Source organism: Numida meleagris, chromosome 3 (assembly GCF_002078875.1).
Source record: "Numida meleagris isolate 19003 breed g44 Domestic line chromosome 3, NumMel1.0, whole genome shotgun sequence".
Classification (NCBI taxonomy): domain Eukaryota; kingdom Metazoa; phylum Chordata; class Aves; order Galliformes; family Numididae; genus Numida; species Numida meleagris.
The window spans coordinates 41,473,930-41,487,335 of NC_034411.1; the positions used below are offsets into that span (position 1 = coordinate 41,473,930).

Sequence of the window (13,406 nt, forward strand, 5' to 3'; positions counted from 1 at the left end):
CAAAGAAAGTGAGAGAATGACTAAGTATATCAAAGAACAGGTCAAGAAAAATAAAGATGAGAAAAAGTTAAATAGAGCTGTAAGTGATATGATGAGATGAATTTTGATGAATAGATTAGAGCACAAGATATCTTTTTGCTTTCAACCAAAGTATACTGAGTATACTTCAGATTTTTGTCACTGACATCAGTGACTGTAAGTACTGATACACACAGTGAAAACACCTTGAATAAAAGGTACCACTTGAAGATCATAACTTTCTTATGTTACAGCAGGATTTCAAGTGCTTGTTTACAGAAGTAACTGCAGAAGATACTACTCACTTTTATTTCATAGTTAAGATTTTGTGAGATTGATAAAAGAAAGCTAATGCAACTAAAGGTTCCTAGAGCATGTCTTTGAAGCTTGCTTCTTTATAAAGCTTTGTGTCTCATTTCAGCGTGCATTCTAGAAAGGAAATTATACTGCATTTTAACACCAATGAATCTGAAAACTGCACTTGGTGGTATGACTTAGTTAATTCATAATGTTTTCCATCTTCACTTACTCCAGCTTTTTCATGTTTATTCTGTGTTCCCTTCTTGAGTCATACGTAGTGAAGCCTGTTTAAATTTCTATGTGGTTTAAACATATGCTTTGTTTTTACAAACTGTTGATGTGTTAGCTGGTCTTGACACAAATTTGAAGAGCTGGAAAAGAAAAAAATAAAGAAAAATGGAATTCTCAGATTAGTTTGGGTTAGAAGAGTTTACAGGTAAAGTTGGTGCAATTTTAAAGGTGAATTCTTTTAGTTATCTTTTAACGTAGAAGTATTTAAATTCAGTTTATTTCAGTTTACACTAAAGCAAACTTAACTCACTGGAAAGGTCTTGACTAAAGCCATGGTTCTTTTCTTTTGAACTGCAGCTCGCCACTGCCACCTTGGATGGTAAACTCCAATTGTTTCTGCCCTGAGATTTGCCAGCCTGTGGAGCGTTGGCCCTCTTGCTCTGAGAACAATGTTTTGCTGAGAGAAAGGCGACTGGTGACTGGCATCTGCAAGCAGCATAATATTCCCTTTAAAAGTGTAGATTTCTTCTAATTTTATTTAAGCACATTCCTCAAACTGTTCTCAAAGTTTTTTTCTGTTGTACAATCTGTTGTCTTTATTGCAAAAACTTCTCATTCTGACTAAATTCCAGCAAATCACCAGAGAAGTGGCTTTTAAAGGACAGCTTGATTATTTATAGTTAGGAGTATACTGTAAAGCTTTGCTTATCTGGGACCACTTTGCTCAAGATTGCAAATGCAATTAAAATAACAATTGTTCCTGTTTTAAAACTATGTCTACCCATGCCCAAATATTTAAATAAATCTGAGAGGGAGAAGAATTGCCTTCCTGAAATACCACAATTCCTTCTGTTATGTACCTTTGGAGTTACTGGAATCAACGTGGATATTGTTTGAAATAGTTAATTTTTCTAAAACAGAACCATTGAATTTCATTAGTCAGATAATTAGAAAAAGAAAAAGGAAATGGTGGATTACCCACTGCTACGTCAGCATCAATCAGTTTGGCTGGATCCTTTTCAGTACTGTAAAGAATGTTGTATTCAACAAGCACTCTTAATTTATACATGTCATAGTTAGTACATATAAATCAAGATACATCCATGAGTTGTTTAAATTCCTTAGAAAATGCTCTTTTGAAAAGGCTTTAGCTGTTTACTGTAAAGCAAAATTATATGGTGTGGCTATGTATCATAGTCTGATATTCTCCATAACACAACTATTTCATCACAGAACCGTAGAATTCCTGGGGTTGGAAGGGACCTCAATGATCGTCTAGTTCCAGCCCCCTGCCATGGGCAGAGTTGCCACTCACCAGCTCAGGCTGCCCAGGATCCCACACGTTCTTGAACTTTGGCTTGCAGCCTTCTTAGTAGAAACAGTCTCTTCAGAGAATTTCAAACTTCTGCTGAGGATGTGTGAGTGATAATTATTACAATTTTTTAAAAATTCCAAATTTCTGAAGCAGAAATATAGCATTAAGGCAGAGGATGGAAGACACACTCAAAAAAATCTGAATCCTTGCTACAAACATGGAGGTTGTCTGTATGCATGGGACTGAAGTAAATCATGGGCTAGTTTGATCTCTTCAGAAGGATCTATTTTCTAAATCTATGGGATTATCTCTCTTTGCTTAATGTGAGACTTGCCTTTCTGAGGATTTCTGGTTACCTTCATGAAGGACTGTTGCTGGATAGCAAAGTACTTTGGGACATTTTGGCAACAGCCATAGCATCATCAGTCCATGCTGAATAGAGTCTTTCATCCATCCATTACTCACAGATGTGCAGCTCCATGGTAAACCAAGAATTTATTAACCCCTTTTTTCTGCAGGGGTGAGAGAATCTGCTGTACCACACAGGCACTAAATATTTTCAAATGGAAATTTACTACAATTTTGTCATAAGTTAAAAAGAAAAAAAGACTTTTTTCCCTCGTGGACTCCTCAGAAATGCTTGAATGCTTGTGGTTTTGAGAATGGAAAACTTTAGCTGACACAGTTCAAATTTGGCAAAGTTGAGTGTTTGAAATCAGGTTTTCTAATGGCAAATACAAGGGGAAAAACAGTTGTGGATAATGCTGCCATCTAATAAAATTATATTTAAAAATTTCATAATCACTAGGCTATCCTTCTGAGATCAGTTTGATGGAAGGACATAGAGAATACCTACTTACTAAAGAGTTGCAGTCATAAAAGGCTACTTTTCAGCATAATGTGCTTACATTAAAACCTTCGGTTTTAAATAGGCAACCCTGCAATTTTGTATTTTCCAGCATAAAGACAAAACATTTGAAACGAGATGTAAAAAGCAGATAGAAAAAGTTCCTTGTTAACTAGATAGCATATAGCAGCCATCAAAAATTTTCCTAGACAACTGTAAAAGTAAATATTTAATAGGCCTTTTTGAGGAATTTAAGTATGCTTTCAGACAATTTTTGAGCACAGTATATCCACCAAATATCTTGCAAAAAATAGAAAACTAGCTTTGAAGGAATATAGTTTAGCCTCCTCAATTGTTTGTTGTGTTACTGAACGGGAACTATTAGGTCACGGCCTGAGCCAGTGATTGAGCACCTGGTGAAGGGCATAGCCAGCCCGGGAGCACAGCTGTGAGTAATTCACCTGTGCAACTGGGAGGGGGTGGTCTCTGGGTCCACCCCTCCCTAACTTCAGTTAAAGGCTAGCAGCTGAAAGGGAAGCATCTTTGCTTGGAGATTGTCTCTTTTAGGGGTTTCCAGGGAGCCCTGATTCTTCTAAAGGGGTAAGCTATTCCTTTTTTTATTACTGAGTTGTGATCAGTGCGTTTTGTGAGTAATCCAGAACTGGTTAAAGGCAGCTGTATTTACTTTCTCCTATTGTTACGGTTACCGTGTAGCATCTATCCTTGGATTTCAGTATTTTGGGAAGAGGAGCAGTGTTTTCCTGAGTGCTGCTTTGTGGGAGGCTTTCCCAGCTGAGTGTCTTTGAATGCTTTACTTAAAATAGAGTTCCACAGTAGTTTGGTCTTGCCCTTAAATTTAAAGGTCAGAAGATATGGGGGCAGCCAGCAATATTCTGAAGTGAATCCTGTTAAAATCCATTTAGGATTAAATGGTTTGTAAAACATCAGGTACTGTCTATTTTCCTGTGTGGAATGAAGCTGGAACCTTCCTTAATTGAGCAGATATACTATTTGGACTTGTAGCAAACTATAGAGCTTGGGAAAAGTCACGAGGGAAGAAAGCCATGGAAAAAAAAAGCTTGTGGAAACAAGAAAAAATGGAGAAACTGTTTGTGAAAGAAAATACTGTGGTTTTACTGTGTGGATATATGTTGTTTATTTGTGGGTAATGCTGAGTAATAGTGATACTGCTAAATAATGCTTTGAGGAAAAGAGCATGGCCTAGGCCTCATGTTTGTTCTACATGGGTAGTGGAGATGGGCAAACATGCATTCCTGATCCTAAAATTTTGATTATGTTCCCTTCTTTATGCAATATTAATAGGGAAAGCCAGGCAGTAAAGACCAGGTTCAACTAACAGTCCACACTGCAAATGAAACCTGTGCGGATGAGGCAGGTCTAAGGTCAAGTCAACAAATAAAGTCATTATGTCAAGAGAAGAGTCAGAATCAGGGCAGGCTCAGGCATACCTGCAGCATAATTCAAGAAGAGACCAAGAGTGGAAGCCTGAGCTTTAAAGTCACTCCTGATTGAAGGAGAGCACATTTCTGTTCCTCATAGCCTTGTTTTTCCATATGCCTTCAGACACAGCTCTTTCTTTATTCATGGCCACACAGCTGTAGCAAAGGCTCACCATGACCCTCAACAGCCAACTTACTAGGAAGGGAAGGTGAGAGAAGTTGCACTTAACGCTCTGCTGTGAGTGTATAGTTATAGTAACAAGTGGGGGTTAATGCAAATCTTTGAAGTCATTACCAGCCAATGTCATGTTGCAGTATCTAAAGAGTTGAACTAGTGATACAGACTTAATACAGAGGTGACTGTGAGCAAACCTAGAGATTAGAGGTCAAGTCAATCATTAATATAGAAATTGAGCTCAACCACGATGGGAGAATAATATGGAAACAAAAAGAAAAGTTCTTTTACCTTTCCCAAATTTACCTCTCCCTTGTCCAATCTATTGTATGGGATGTGAAGAAAGCAGAGGTTTCTTATAGCAACTTGTACTAAAGGATGTGGCTTAGTGGGGGAATGTTGATGGTAGGTGGATGGTTGGACTGGATGATCTTGGAAGTCTTTTCCAACCTTGGTGATTCTGTTCTTCTAAGAGAAGGGCTGCACTTCAGCCACAACTACCTCAGGCAACTCTTCGGGCCGAGTGACTAGAAGACTGTGAGGAAACAGACCTGGGGGTGTTGGTGCCTGGCTGAACATGGGCAAGCAGTGTACCTGGGTGGCAAAGAAGGCCAATGGCATCCTGGCTTGTTTCGGAAATTGTGTAAACAGCAGGAGCAAGGAAGTGATCATCCCTCTGTACTCAGCACTGGTGAGGCCGCACCTTGAGTACTGTGTTCAGTTCTGAGCCTGTCAGTACAGAAAGGACGTATAGACCCTGGAGTGTGTTCAGAGAAGGGTGATGAAACTGGTGAGGGATCTGAAGAACAAGTCTTAGGAGGAGTGGCTAAGGGAGCTGGGATTGTTCAGTCTGGAGAAGAGAATACTCGGGGGAGACTTTATTGCTCTCTACAACTACCTGAAGGGAGATTGTGGTGAGGTAGGCATTGGCCTGTTTTCCCACGTGACAAGTGAAAGGACAGGAGGGAATGGCATCCAGTTGCACTGGGGGAGATTCAGGTTGGATGTTAGTGAAAAACTTCTCTATAAGAGTGGTTAGGCACTGCAGTAGGCTGCCTGGAGAGGTAGTGGGGCTGCTGTTCCTGCAGGTGTTCAAGGATCATTTAGATGTTGTGTTGAGGGACATGGTTTAGTGGGAAATACTAATGATTGGTGGACAGTTGGACTGGATGATCTCGGAGGTCTTTTCCAGCTTCAGTGATTCTCTAATTCCCTGAAATGCTTGGAGGTTTAACAGATCAACTTTAATGAAGGACAGTAAGATGATGCTCTGGTGGATACTACTTTGCATCTTATTGTCTAAGTTTAACTTTTACCTACCAGTATTCCTATGACCACTAAAGCCAGATTCTGCTCTTTGGAATTCTGTTGTTCAGTAAAGCATGAGTAATTACTCTTAATTTTGTGAGCATATGTGCTGCTGAGAGTGGACTCTGTCTCAGGCATTTTAATAACTGTCGAAGGATAGCAGTATACTTCTAACAATAACACATTTTTGTGATGTTTAACTGAAGGCCTTTCTTGTATATATTTTTATGAAAGCCAAATGTCTCTGAAAAGATTAGACCAAAGATGATGTAAATGCTGTCCCATCAATGAGCAGAATTAGAGCAACAACAAGAATTGATTTAACACAAAGTGTAATGTGCTCCTTTCCTGGATTGTTTAAAAGTGTATGGATTAATTTTGTGTTTTGGCCAAAGTTGAATGAACCACAGCAAAACATTGTCACTATCTTAGGTGACATCAACAAATTAACTCACACCTTCCATTCCATTCATGTGAGGGAGACTTTGTGATTTGCTGTGTTTTCTTTTGCTTTGATTGTTACTGGGCAAGAGTCTATTCTAAGAGAACTACTGAAAGATAATGTGGTAATTAGGTTGAAACTGTCATCCAGTCTCAGAAGAAAGATCAACACTTGAGAAGTGTTATTGTGGAAGGCAAGCCCACTTTCCCAATGCAGCTGCTACTAAATCATTCCTCATACATGTTTTCGCTGTTCCTGAAAACCTCTGGTGTCAAAGATACCACAGCCTCTTTGGGTAGGAAATCTGCCTGGTGCAATTTAAGCCCATTAGTCTCTTTCTTAATCCGTTAGGCAAGAGGGTATAATTTATTATCTTCTCTTAGCAGCCTTCTACATGTTTGCAGATTGTTACTATGTCTCCCCTCGGGTTTCTCTTTCCTAGTCTAGACGAAACCAGATCTTTCAAACTGTCCTCACAGGTCATGCTTTCTAGGCCTCTCTACATTTTTGGTCTTCTCTGCACTTTTTCCTGTTCTGTGGTGTTCTTTGTGGAAGCACAGCACTCCCTGAAGTTTACATCATTACAGGCCAAGTCAGTGCTGTGTTGTCTGAAGGCTTGACTTGGCCATTCTTAAATATATCACTCGAATTTGACATTCTGCTGTGGTGTTGTTTGTTTACAGCTATGTAGCATTACTGACTTATGTTCACCCCCAAGGTTTGCTGGAGCCCAAGTGCCTTTAAAATGACTAGCAAGCAATATAGTTGTTGCCCCTCTCAAATGCGTGCAGCAGAGCCTTCTTCCTAATGGCAAAACTTGTCAATTGTCAAAGTTGACTTCTCCCTCATGTAATTTCAGATCATTTTTCCAGCTGGTCAAGATCTGACTGAATTCTGATCCTGTGCTCCCCGGGGCCTCCAGCCCCTTCCTAACTTATTATTGTCTGTAAACTTAATAAGCAAAGATTCTGGAGGTGGAAGAAATCAGTTGCCTGCAACTTGGCTTTTAGGTTATATGTTCACTGCCAAAGGTGGCATTCTTATTTCACTTAGTTCAGATGGGGGGGGGAGAGGAGGGGGGGAGGGCGGCTAGGGGAGAGAATATTCAGTGATATAGTTAGCTGAGATTACCATTTTATTCTGGCTTTCCAGTGAAAACAGAGCACTTCAGCTTTTACCAATGCTGTTGAAATCAACATCATATGGGTGTTATCAGTACTTTTCTATCTGATAGTGCAAAGTCATGTTCCTTTGTTTATCGGAACTGTTGGTGTATTATTCCCCTGTTCTAATAAATACTTGATTAAGCATTTAGATTCAAATGTTTATCTAAGGACTGGATTCTGACACAATTTGTTGGCCTTGAACCTGACTACTTTGCTAGATTCAAGGAGTTCTTATATGAGAAAAGCAAGTACAAGTTCTTGGACCAGGCACTGTAACAACGATGTCACATTTGTTTTGCATCTAATCCCTGCAAGTATATTAAAAGAGCCCTTTCTCACCTGCACTGGTAAAACTGAGGTCTGACTTCTCTTCAATGTCCTCATATTATGGTCACATCAAATGCAAATCCCCTGAATCAGCAGAGCCATGGTGTAGCGTCTATGGGAAAGGGACAGAAAAAAAATGTATTGCTGCTTTAGTCTTCAAGATAGCATCTTCTGAATATTTATGGAGCTTTTATGTAAAGGCTACAGTGTTCTACTGCAGGACTGACCACAGTAGGAGAGTGACTGGACACTCCCAGCTGCTGTTTCTCTCATTAGCAGTGTCATATACAGGGAACTTCCATGTTATTGCATAACACTTCTCTGAGCAGTTGAATTAACAGAAAAGAATTATACAGTTTTCTTAAGAGTGGAGGAAGAATGCAGACTATCCAAAGTCAGCATTTTCTCCATTGTTACAGGATCTTGATGTGGCATTTAATAATAAAAGGGATAAAAGTTATCCTGATTTTTCTGTTTTTAATGTCAAAAGAAGAGAGGATTTCAATTTCTGAACCTTGCTAGTCTTAAAACCTTGTTAATCCAACATACTTTCTAATCTCTATATGAAAGAAGAGTTCTAATTGTCTACAAGAACGATCCCAAGTCTTCATACCTGGGTGAGATGTGAAGGCTGCAGCCTTCTCTTACAGGGAGCAAGCTTGCAGGTAACTGAATCTTTGCTATCTGTTCTACTACTTTGAACAACAGTGAGAGAGTAAGTAAGAAATATAGGCCCAAATTCAGACTGACTGGAACATTGGTTGAGTATTTCCACTTGTTTGCAGAGCCTGCAACAGCAAACTCATCCTAGAGCCGACTTGCAGAGTGAGCTGTGAAAAATAACAGCACATAGTAATGTAGTTGCTTTTCTGCTTCCATCCTGTTATTCAGAGGCCTGCCAAAATGCTTGGATTAAGCACTTTCTGCTTTCCCAGGATAGCACCTGCCCCCAAACTTGCCGTTTAAGCTCTCATTTTGGAAGAGAGAAATGCCTGCATATAGTATACTCTCCCACAATACCCAAAGGTATCTCATTTTACCAATTTGTAGACTGGTCTCACAGGCAGCTACCAATCACTGTGAAGAAAATGTTGCCTCATGCCTGTGTGCACCAATGAGCTGACCAAAAAGCTGTGCCTCTGGGGAGGATGCTCATTTCAGGTGGTAATGGCTCTAGAAAGAATGAGACCAGAGGCTGAATGTGTTCCTGGCCCACCTCCATACCCTTAGCTAGGGTTACACCAGGGGATCTTGGCCTAATGAATATAAAATACTCTCCACTGTTGTAGATAGAAAAGACATTTCAAGGGGAGGGAATAGAAGCTGAGTGAATGAATGAAATGCCTTCTTCCATGTGTGAGTCTGGGCTATGAGGTAATGCTGGAAAAAGTTTCAAATCTACTCTAATTGAAACTGCTGTGATCGGCAGTCTGACATGGTGATATGTTTTCTTTTACCCTTTCTGTCTCTCTTCTCCCACCCATGAAGTCATACATCTCTGAGAAATGAAGCACAATTTGGAGACTTGGGATTCGGTAAATGCAAATTATCTTCTGTCCTAACACAGGAGTATGATTTTTAATCTTACTCATGCAAAGTCTTTTTCATGCAGTGCAGGTTTTTGATTTCATGATAGTAAATCATATCAACATTGCTTAAGAAAGCAAAGTTGTATAGTGATGGTTGTAGAAATATCTTCCCATTCAAGAGTCACAACGCAATATTTTCATTCTTCTTTAGAGGTGTTTTCACTCTTGCAATCTCCAGGTTGCCAGTTAGTGCTTTAATTCAAATATTTTTAGTTAATATTTCTCTTTTCAACAGCTTCAGAAATAATCTGCATTCTGAGAACAAAATACAGATTAAAATAAAAGTTGAAAGGATGATGTAAAAACAAATACAGTTTGGGTGGAGGAGACTGGAGACTTAAGGCATTTTTCTTCCAAGTGTTGACACTAAGTGTAATGATATTGCACACCCATTTATATAGGTCATAGTATATGCACATCATCATCCTACATAGTAGTCTGGCAAATTGACTGGAAAAACACTTCAAAATTAATAAATGACAACTGGAACTAACACCCAGCAACATCTCTATGCACTTTGTATTTATTGTGTGCAGTTATATAGGTATATATAGGTTATAGTTATATAGGTGCAGTTTATAGGTGTCTTCCTAAGTAATGTAATTAAGAAAGGAAATAGCTTTGTCCCAGAGGGAAACCTGTAAGAAGGGTGAGGTTTCCTCTTGTAATGCTTTTTCCAAATTCCTTTACAGTAAGGTTGCCAAATTATATGGAAGATACCAGGGCTTCAAGTCTGAACCTTTTCTAAGATTCACTGGGAGCATGGAATCCCTGTATTTTCTTTAAATGGAGAAGAGGAAAAGATGTCCCTATAATGAGGATGGTAAAGTGATTAATTATAATCATTTATTGGTCTAATGGGGTTTTCTGAGGTCGTATATAAAAACAAAACTACAGCCAAAGCAGAAGAAATTTTTTGCTTCAGAATCGTAGGTCTCTGACATAGACAACTAACTGAGGACTCTTCCCCATAAAACTAACATTTTGTGTGATAGACATGTTTCTATAAAAAGGATAATAAAATGAAATGAGTTGCTGCAGCCACTTCCTCTCCAATCCTCACCTCTTTGCTAATATTCAGTTGGAAAAACTTCCTAATGTAAAAGTCTGCATTCAAAAGTAATGTCAGAAGAAGACACTCTGAACTTTCCTTGATCCTTTAACCCTTTCTCTAGGTGCTTGTCTTTCTCTGCTTTAGCAACTAGCTGTTCATTGCAAAGGACTCTTTTTGAACAAAAAAAAAAGGGAGGGGAGGGCTGAAATGAAATGCCCGAATCTCCAGAATTCATCCAAAAGCCCACCACTCTGCCTTTTCAGGACAAAAAAAACCTGCTGGACCATATACTACTTCAGTGAGTAATTTGCCTTCCATTGCATTAGTGTTTTCATAGATGGCCTGAAGTAATGATCATCCAGTCTGGGAATAACCTACACTCACCAGCCCATTTCCATTTTGTATTTAGCAGGAGGAAAAAAAGAAATGAGGGAAGTTGAGTTTTAATATTAGCTATTTGAGTTCAGTTGTCTTGGCGGTGTCTGTATGCTGCAAGGCTGGATAGCCAATTTTATTTGCTGCTAATAATCCAATCAAGGAGTGATTTATTTATAGCTTTGGCTATGCCAGAGAGTAGGAAGTGAGAGAATATTTCATGACCTTCTAGTCTTTCATTTGGCCTCTTTCTAGCCTAGAATTAGAGAGCCTTAAAATCAAATTAAGGAGTAAAACATTCATTATTACTTTGGTAGAAAAATAAAATCAGTAAGTGTCTACTGACATGGCTATCAAATCCAATTTGGAATATGAAATATTATTCCTGTTGATACCATTTTAAGTTTCCTAGTGCACAGATCTTCTGTTTCTAATATTATTTTCAGAATGTACATATCAATATGAAGTTCTCAATTATTTTCAAGCAAGGGACATTCAAAGCAGAGAGACCCCTATAATGTGAATTTTGATACCATACAAATGCAGAGGTGAAAAGAGTTAAAAATTCTCAGGTCTGCTGAACTCACTGTGATCCCCCTGCTACCAAACCCCTGCCACTTAATCCCACTAAATCTGTGCAGCAGACACCTTGCGTGCTTTCTAGTAGTCTCAGTGGAAAAACTTAGCCATGTGTATAACTCTCCTACATGAAATTCAGCACAGATGCATTCAGTTGCTGCAAGATTCAGGGCTTCTGTAGTATAAATCATTGTGAAAAACCAGAATGGAACAGAATATCTACATGGATTAGGATAGCACCAGAACACTGTGGTTCTCCATTCTCCCTTCAACTTCCATTCCTCTCATGCTCATCCTATACAGTGTCTGAGGTCCAGACAGCAAAATTATTCTAAAATTTTCATTGAACTTTAGTAAAGAAAATCAGTCATGTTGACTGGTCAGGCTGTCTGACCACAGTGTGTCTGAACTCTAAAGGCATCATGCTGCACAGCAGTCAGAGCTGGGGTGTCACGTGAGATGTGCCCTGAAATACTGACAATGCACAACTGATCAGCACGCTGACCAGAGCTGCCATCTGCGTGTTCTTGTGGTTGCTCCTTGCTGGAACTGTGGGATTCTTGACTCCTTGCTTGGGAGAATACACTTTTTTTTTTTGAGATCGTCTTCAAAAGGTCATGTGAAAAGACCCTCCTAATTTTTTTCTTTGACATTCTTTTTGAAGATTTAAATATGAAATGCCAAAAAAGCAATGCATGCATAAAGTAATATCACCTCCTCTTCGAAACGTGAAGGGTAATAATGAAGTTCACTAAACACGTGGGAAACAGTACTGATTTGTTTAGCCACTTGGCTTGAAATGTAGGCTCTACGGTGCTTGCTATGCAAACAATGCTCAGTTGACCCATCAAAAAAAGTCGTGGCTGTATATAATAGCAACAGTTAAATGCTTATTCTCCATGATCACATAGCATATGGCTTTGTGTTAAAACGTACACAATCCCAAAAGACATTATGTGAACATAAAAGATTGTTGACTCATGATTCTCCCGTTTACATTCTCTGGCAACCTCTCTTCAAGAACAGAGATGCACATACGCAAATATGAGGATCCTAATGGGATTTTTTTTTCCCTTCAGCTTAATGCATTACTGACAGAGTTTTGCATCTTTATTAGAAAAAAAGTATACAGAACTAGACTGGTGACACTGAACTCCAGGTTGCATCCATGACCTAAGAAGCTGGATTGAATCACATTATCTTCCTATGTTGAAGCACCTTTGGAAATGTTTTCTCTTTTTCATCTATTTTCTTCTGCATGATGCTTTTCTCCTGATCTGTTATTCCTTCGTGAGGTAATAGATTAAGGATGTGGCAAGAATCACTTGCTTTGGTTTGTGCAAAACACAGGAAATAATGCTGGTGCTTCATCCATAGGCTCTTCAATTCTGTATCCCTTTTCAGTCATATCTAATTCCTGAGGGATTTCTTTATCCCCCTTTGTGAGGACTCCTCTCTTTTCTTGCCAACTTCCCTCCAACTTGAGCCTTTTTTCTGCAAATTCCTGTTAGCCCTCCTTGGCCACTAATAGGTCTTTAGTTTTCTCAGATACGGATCGATGGTGGCAGGGATCTTCAGAAGTTTTCTTTGTCAGCTCTCTCTGCCATGGCAGTTCTTTACAAGTCCGGACCAGGTTGAGTGTTGACTACTGCTTTCCATCAAAATGGAGATGCTTGGAGGCAAGAGTAACATGACTGGGACAGGGGTCTGGGCAGGTTGTTTAAGTTGTTTGGGGATTGGCAGGGGGTGGAGAAAGGAGAGATCTCACTCCAGGATGGGAGTCACAACAGCCAGGATATGATAAACTTGCTACTAGAGAGCACACAAAGCTACTGAAACCGGTAGCCAGGAGGGAGGAACATATTAAACTTCCTCCTCAAAGGTTAGAGTAACTGCCCACATGGTGGCAGAGCATTAACTATATGTTTGAGTGTGTGGATGGATGGTATGTGACTGATAAACTGAATCACCTGCCGTTGTTTCTGTCCTTTGTTTGGGTGAAAAATTAAATTTCTGTGAAACTTGTATCTTCCAGTATGAATAGTGAATGCTTGTACTTGTTAGAAGTTTTCTGATTCACAGATGAGTTTTAGCAGGAATAAATAAGTTCTAAATGAAGATCAGATTCTTTGGTAATCTGTTGCTGACTAACAAGGAAGAATTAGGAGTGCTACAAAATAAAAAAGTTAACAAATATATGTTTGTAGTACTCAACAATTA

The 13,406-nt window shown here is 39.2% G+C and overlaps 1 protein-coding gene across 5 annotated transcripts in view; it reads left to right on the plus strand.

Annotated features, from left to right (window-relative positions):
- The window catches only part of WDR27 (WD repeat domain 27), a 141,904-nt gene that overhangs the window by 106,457 nt on the left and 22,041 nt on the right, over positions 1-13,406 (plus strand). For 2 of the 5 annotated variants that reach the window (XM_021392920.1, XM_021392921.1), the window contains exon 24: positions 907-1,530. The exons of 2 other annotated variants lie outside the window; for them this stretch is intronic. In XM_021392920.1, the coding sequence (XP_021248595.1) occupies positions 907-1,081 (175 nt within the window). In that variant the 3' untranslated portion in view covers positions 1,082-1,530. Of the gene's footprint in view, positions 1-906; positions 1,531-13,406 lie in introns of those variants that run through there. One more of the 5 variants, XM_021392922.1, reaches the window with a different exon arrangement.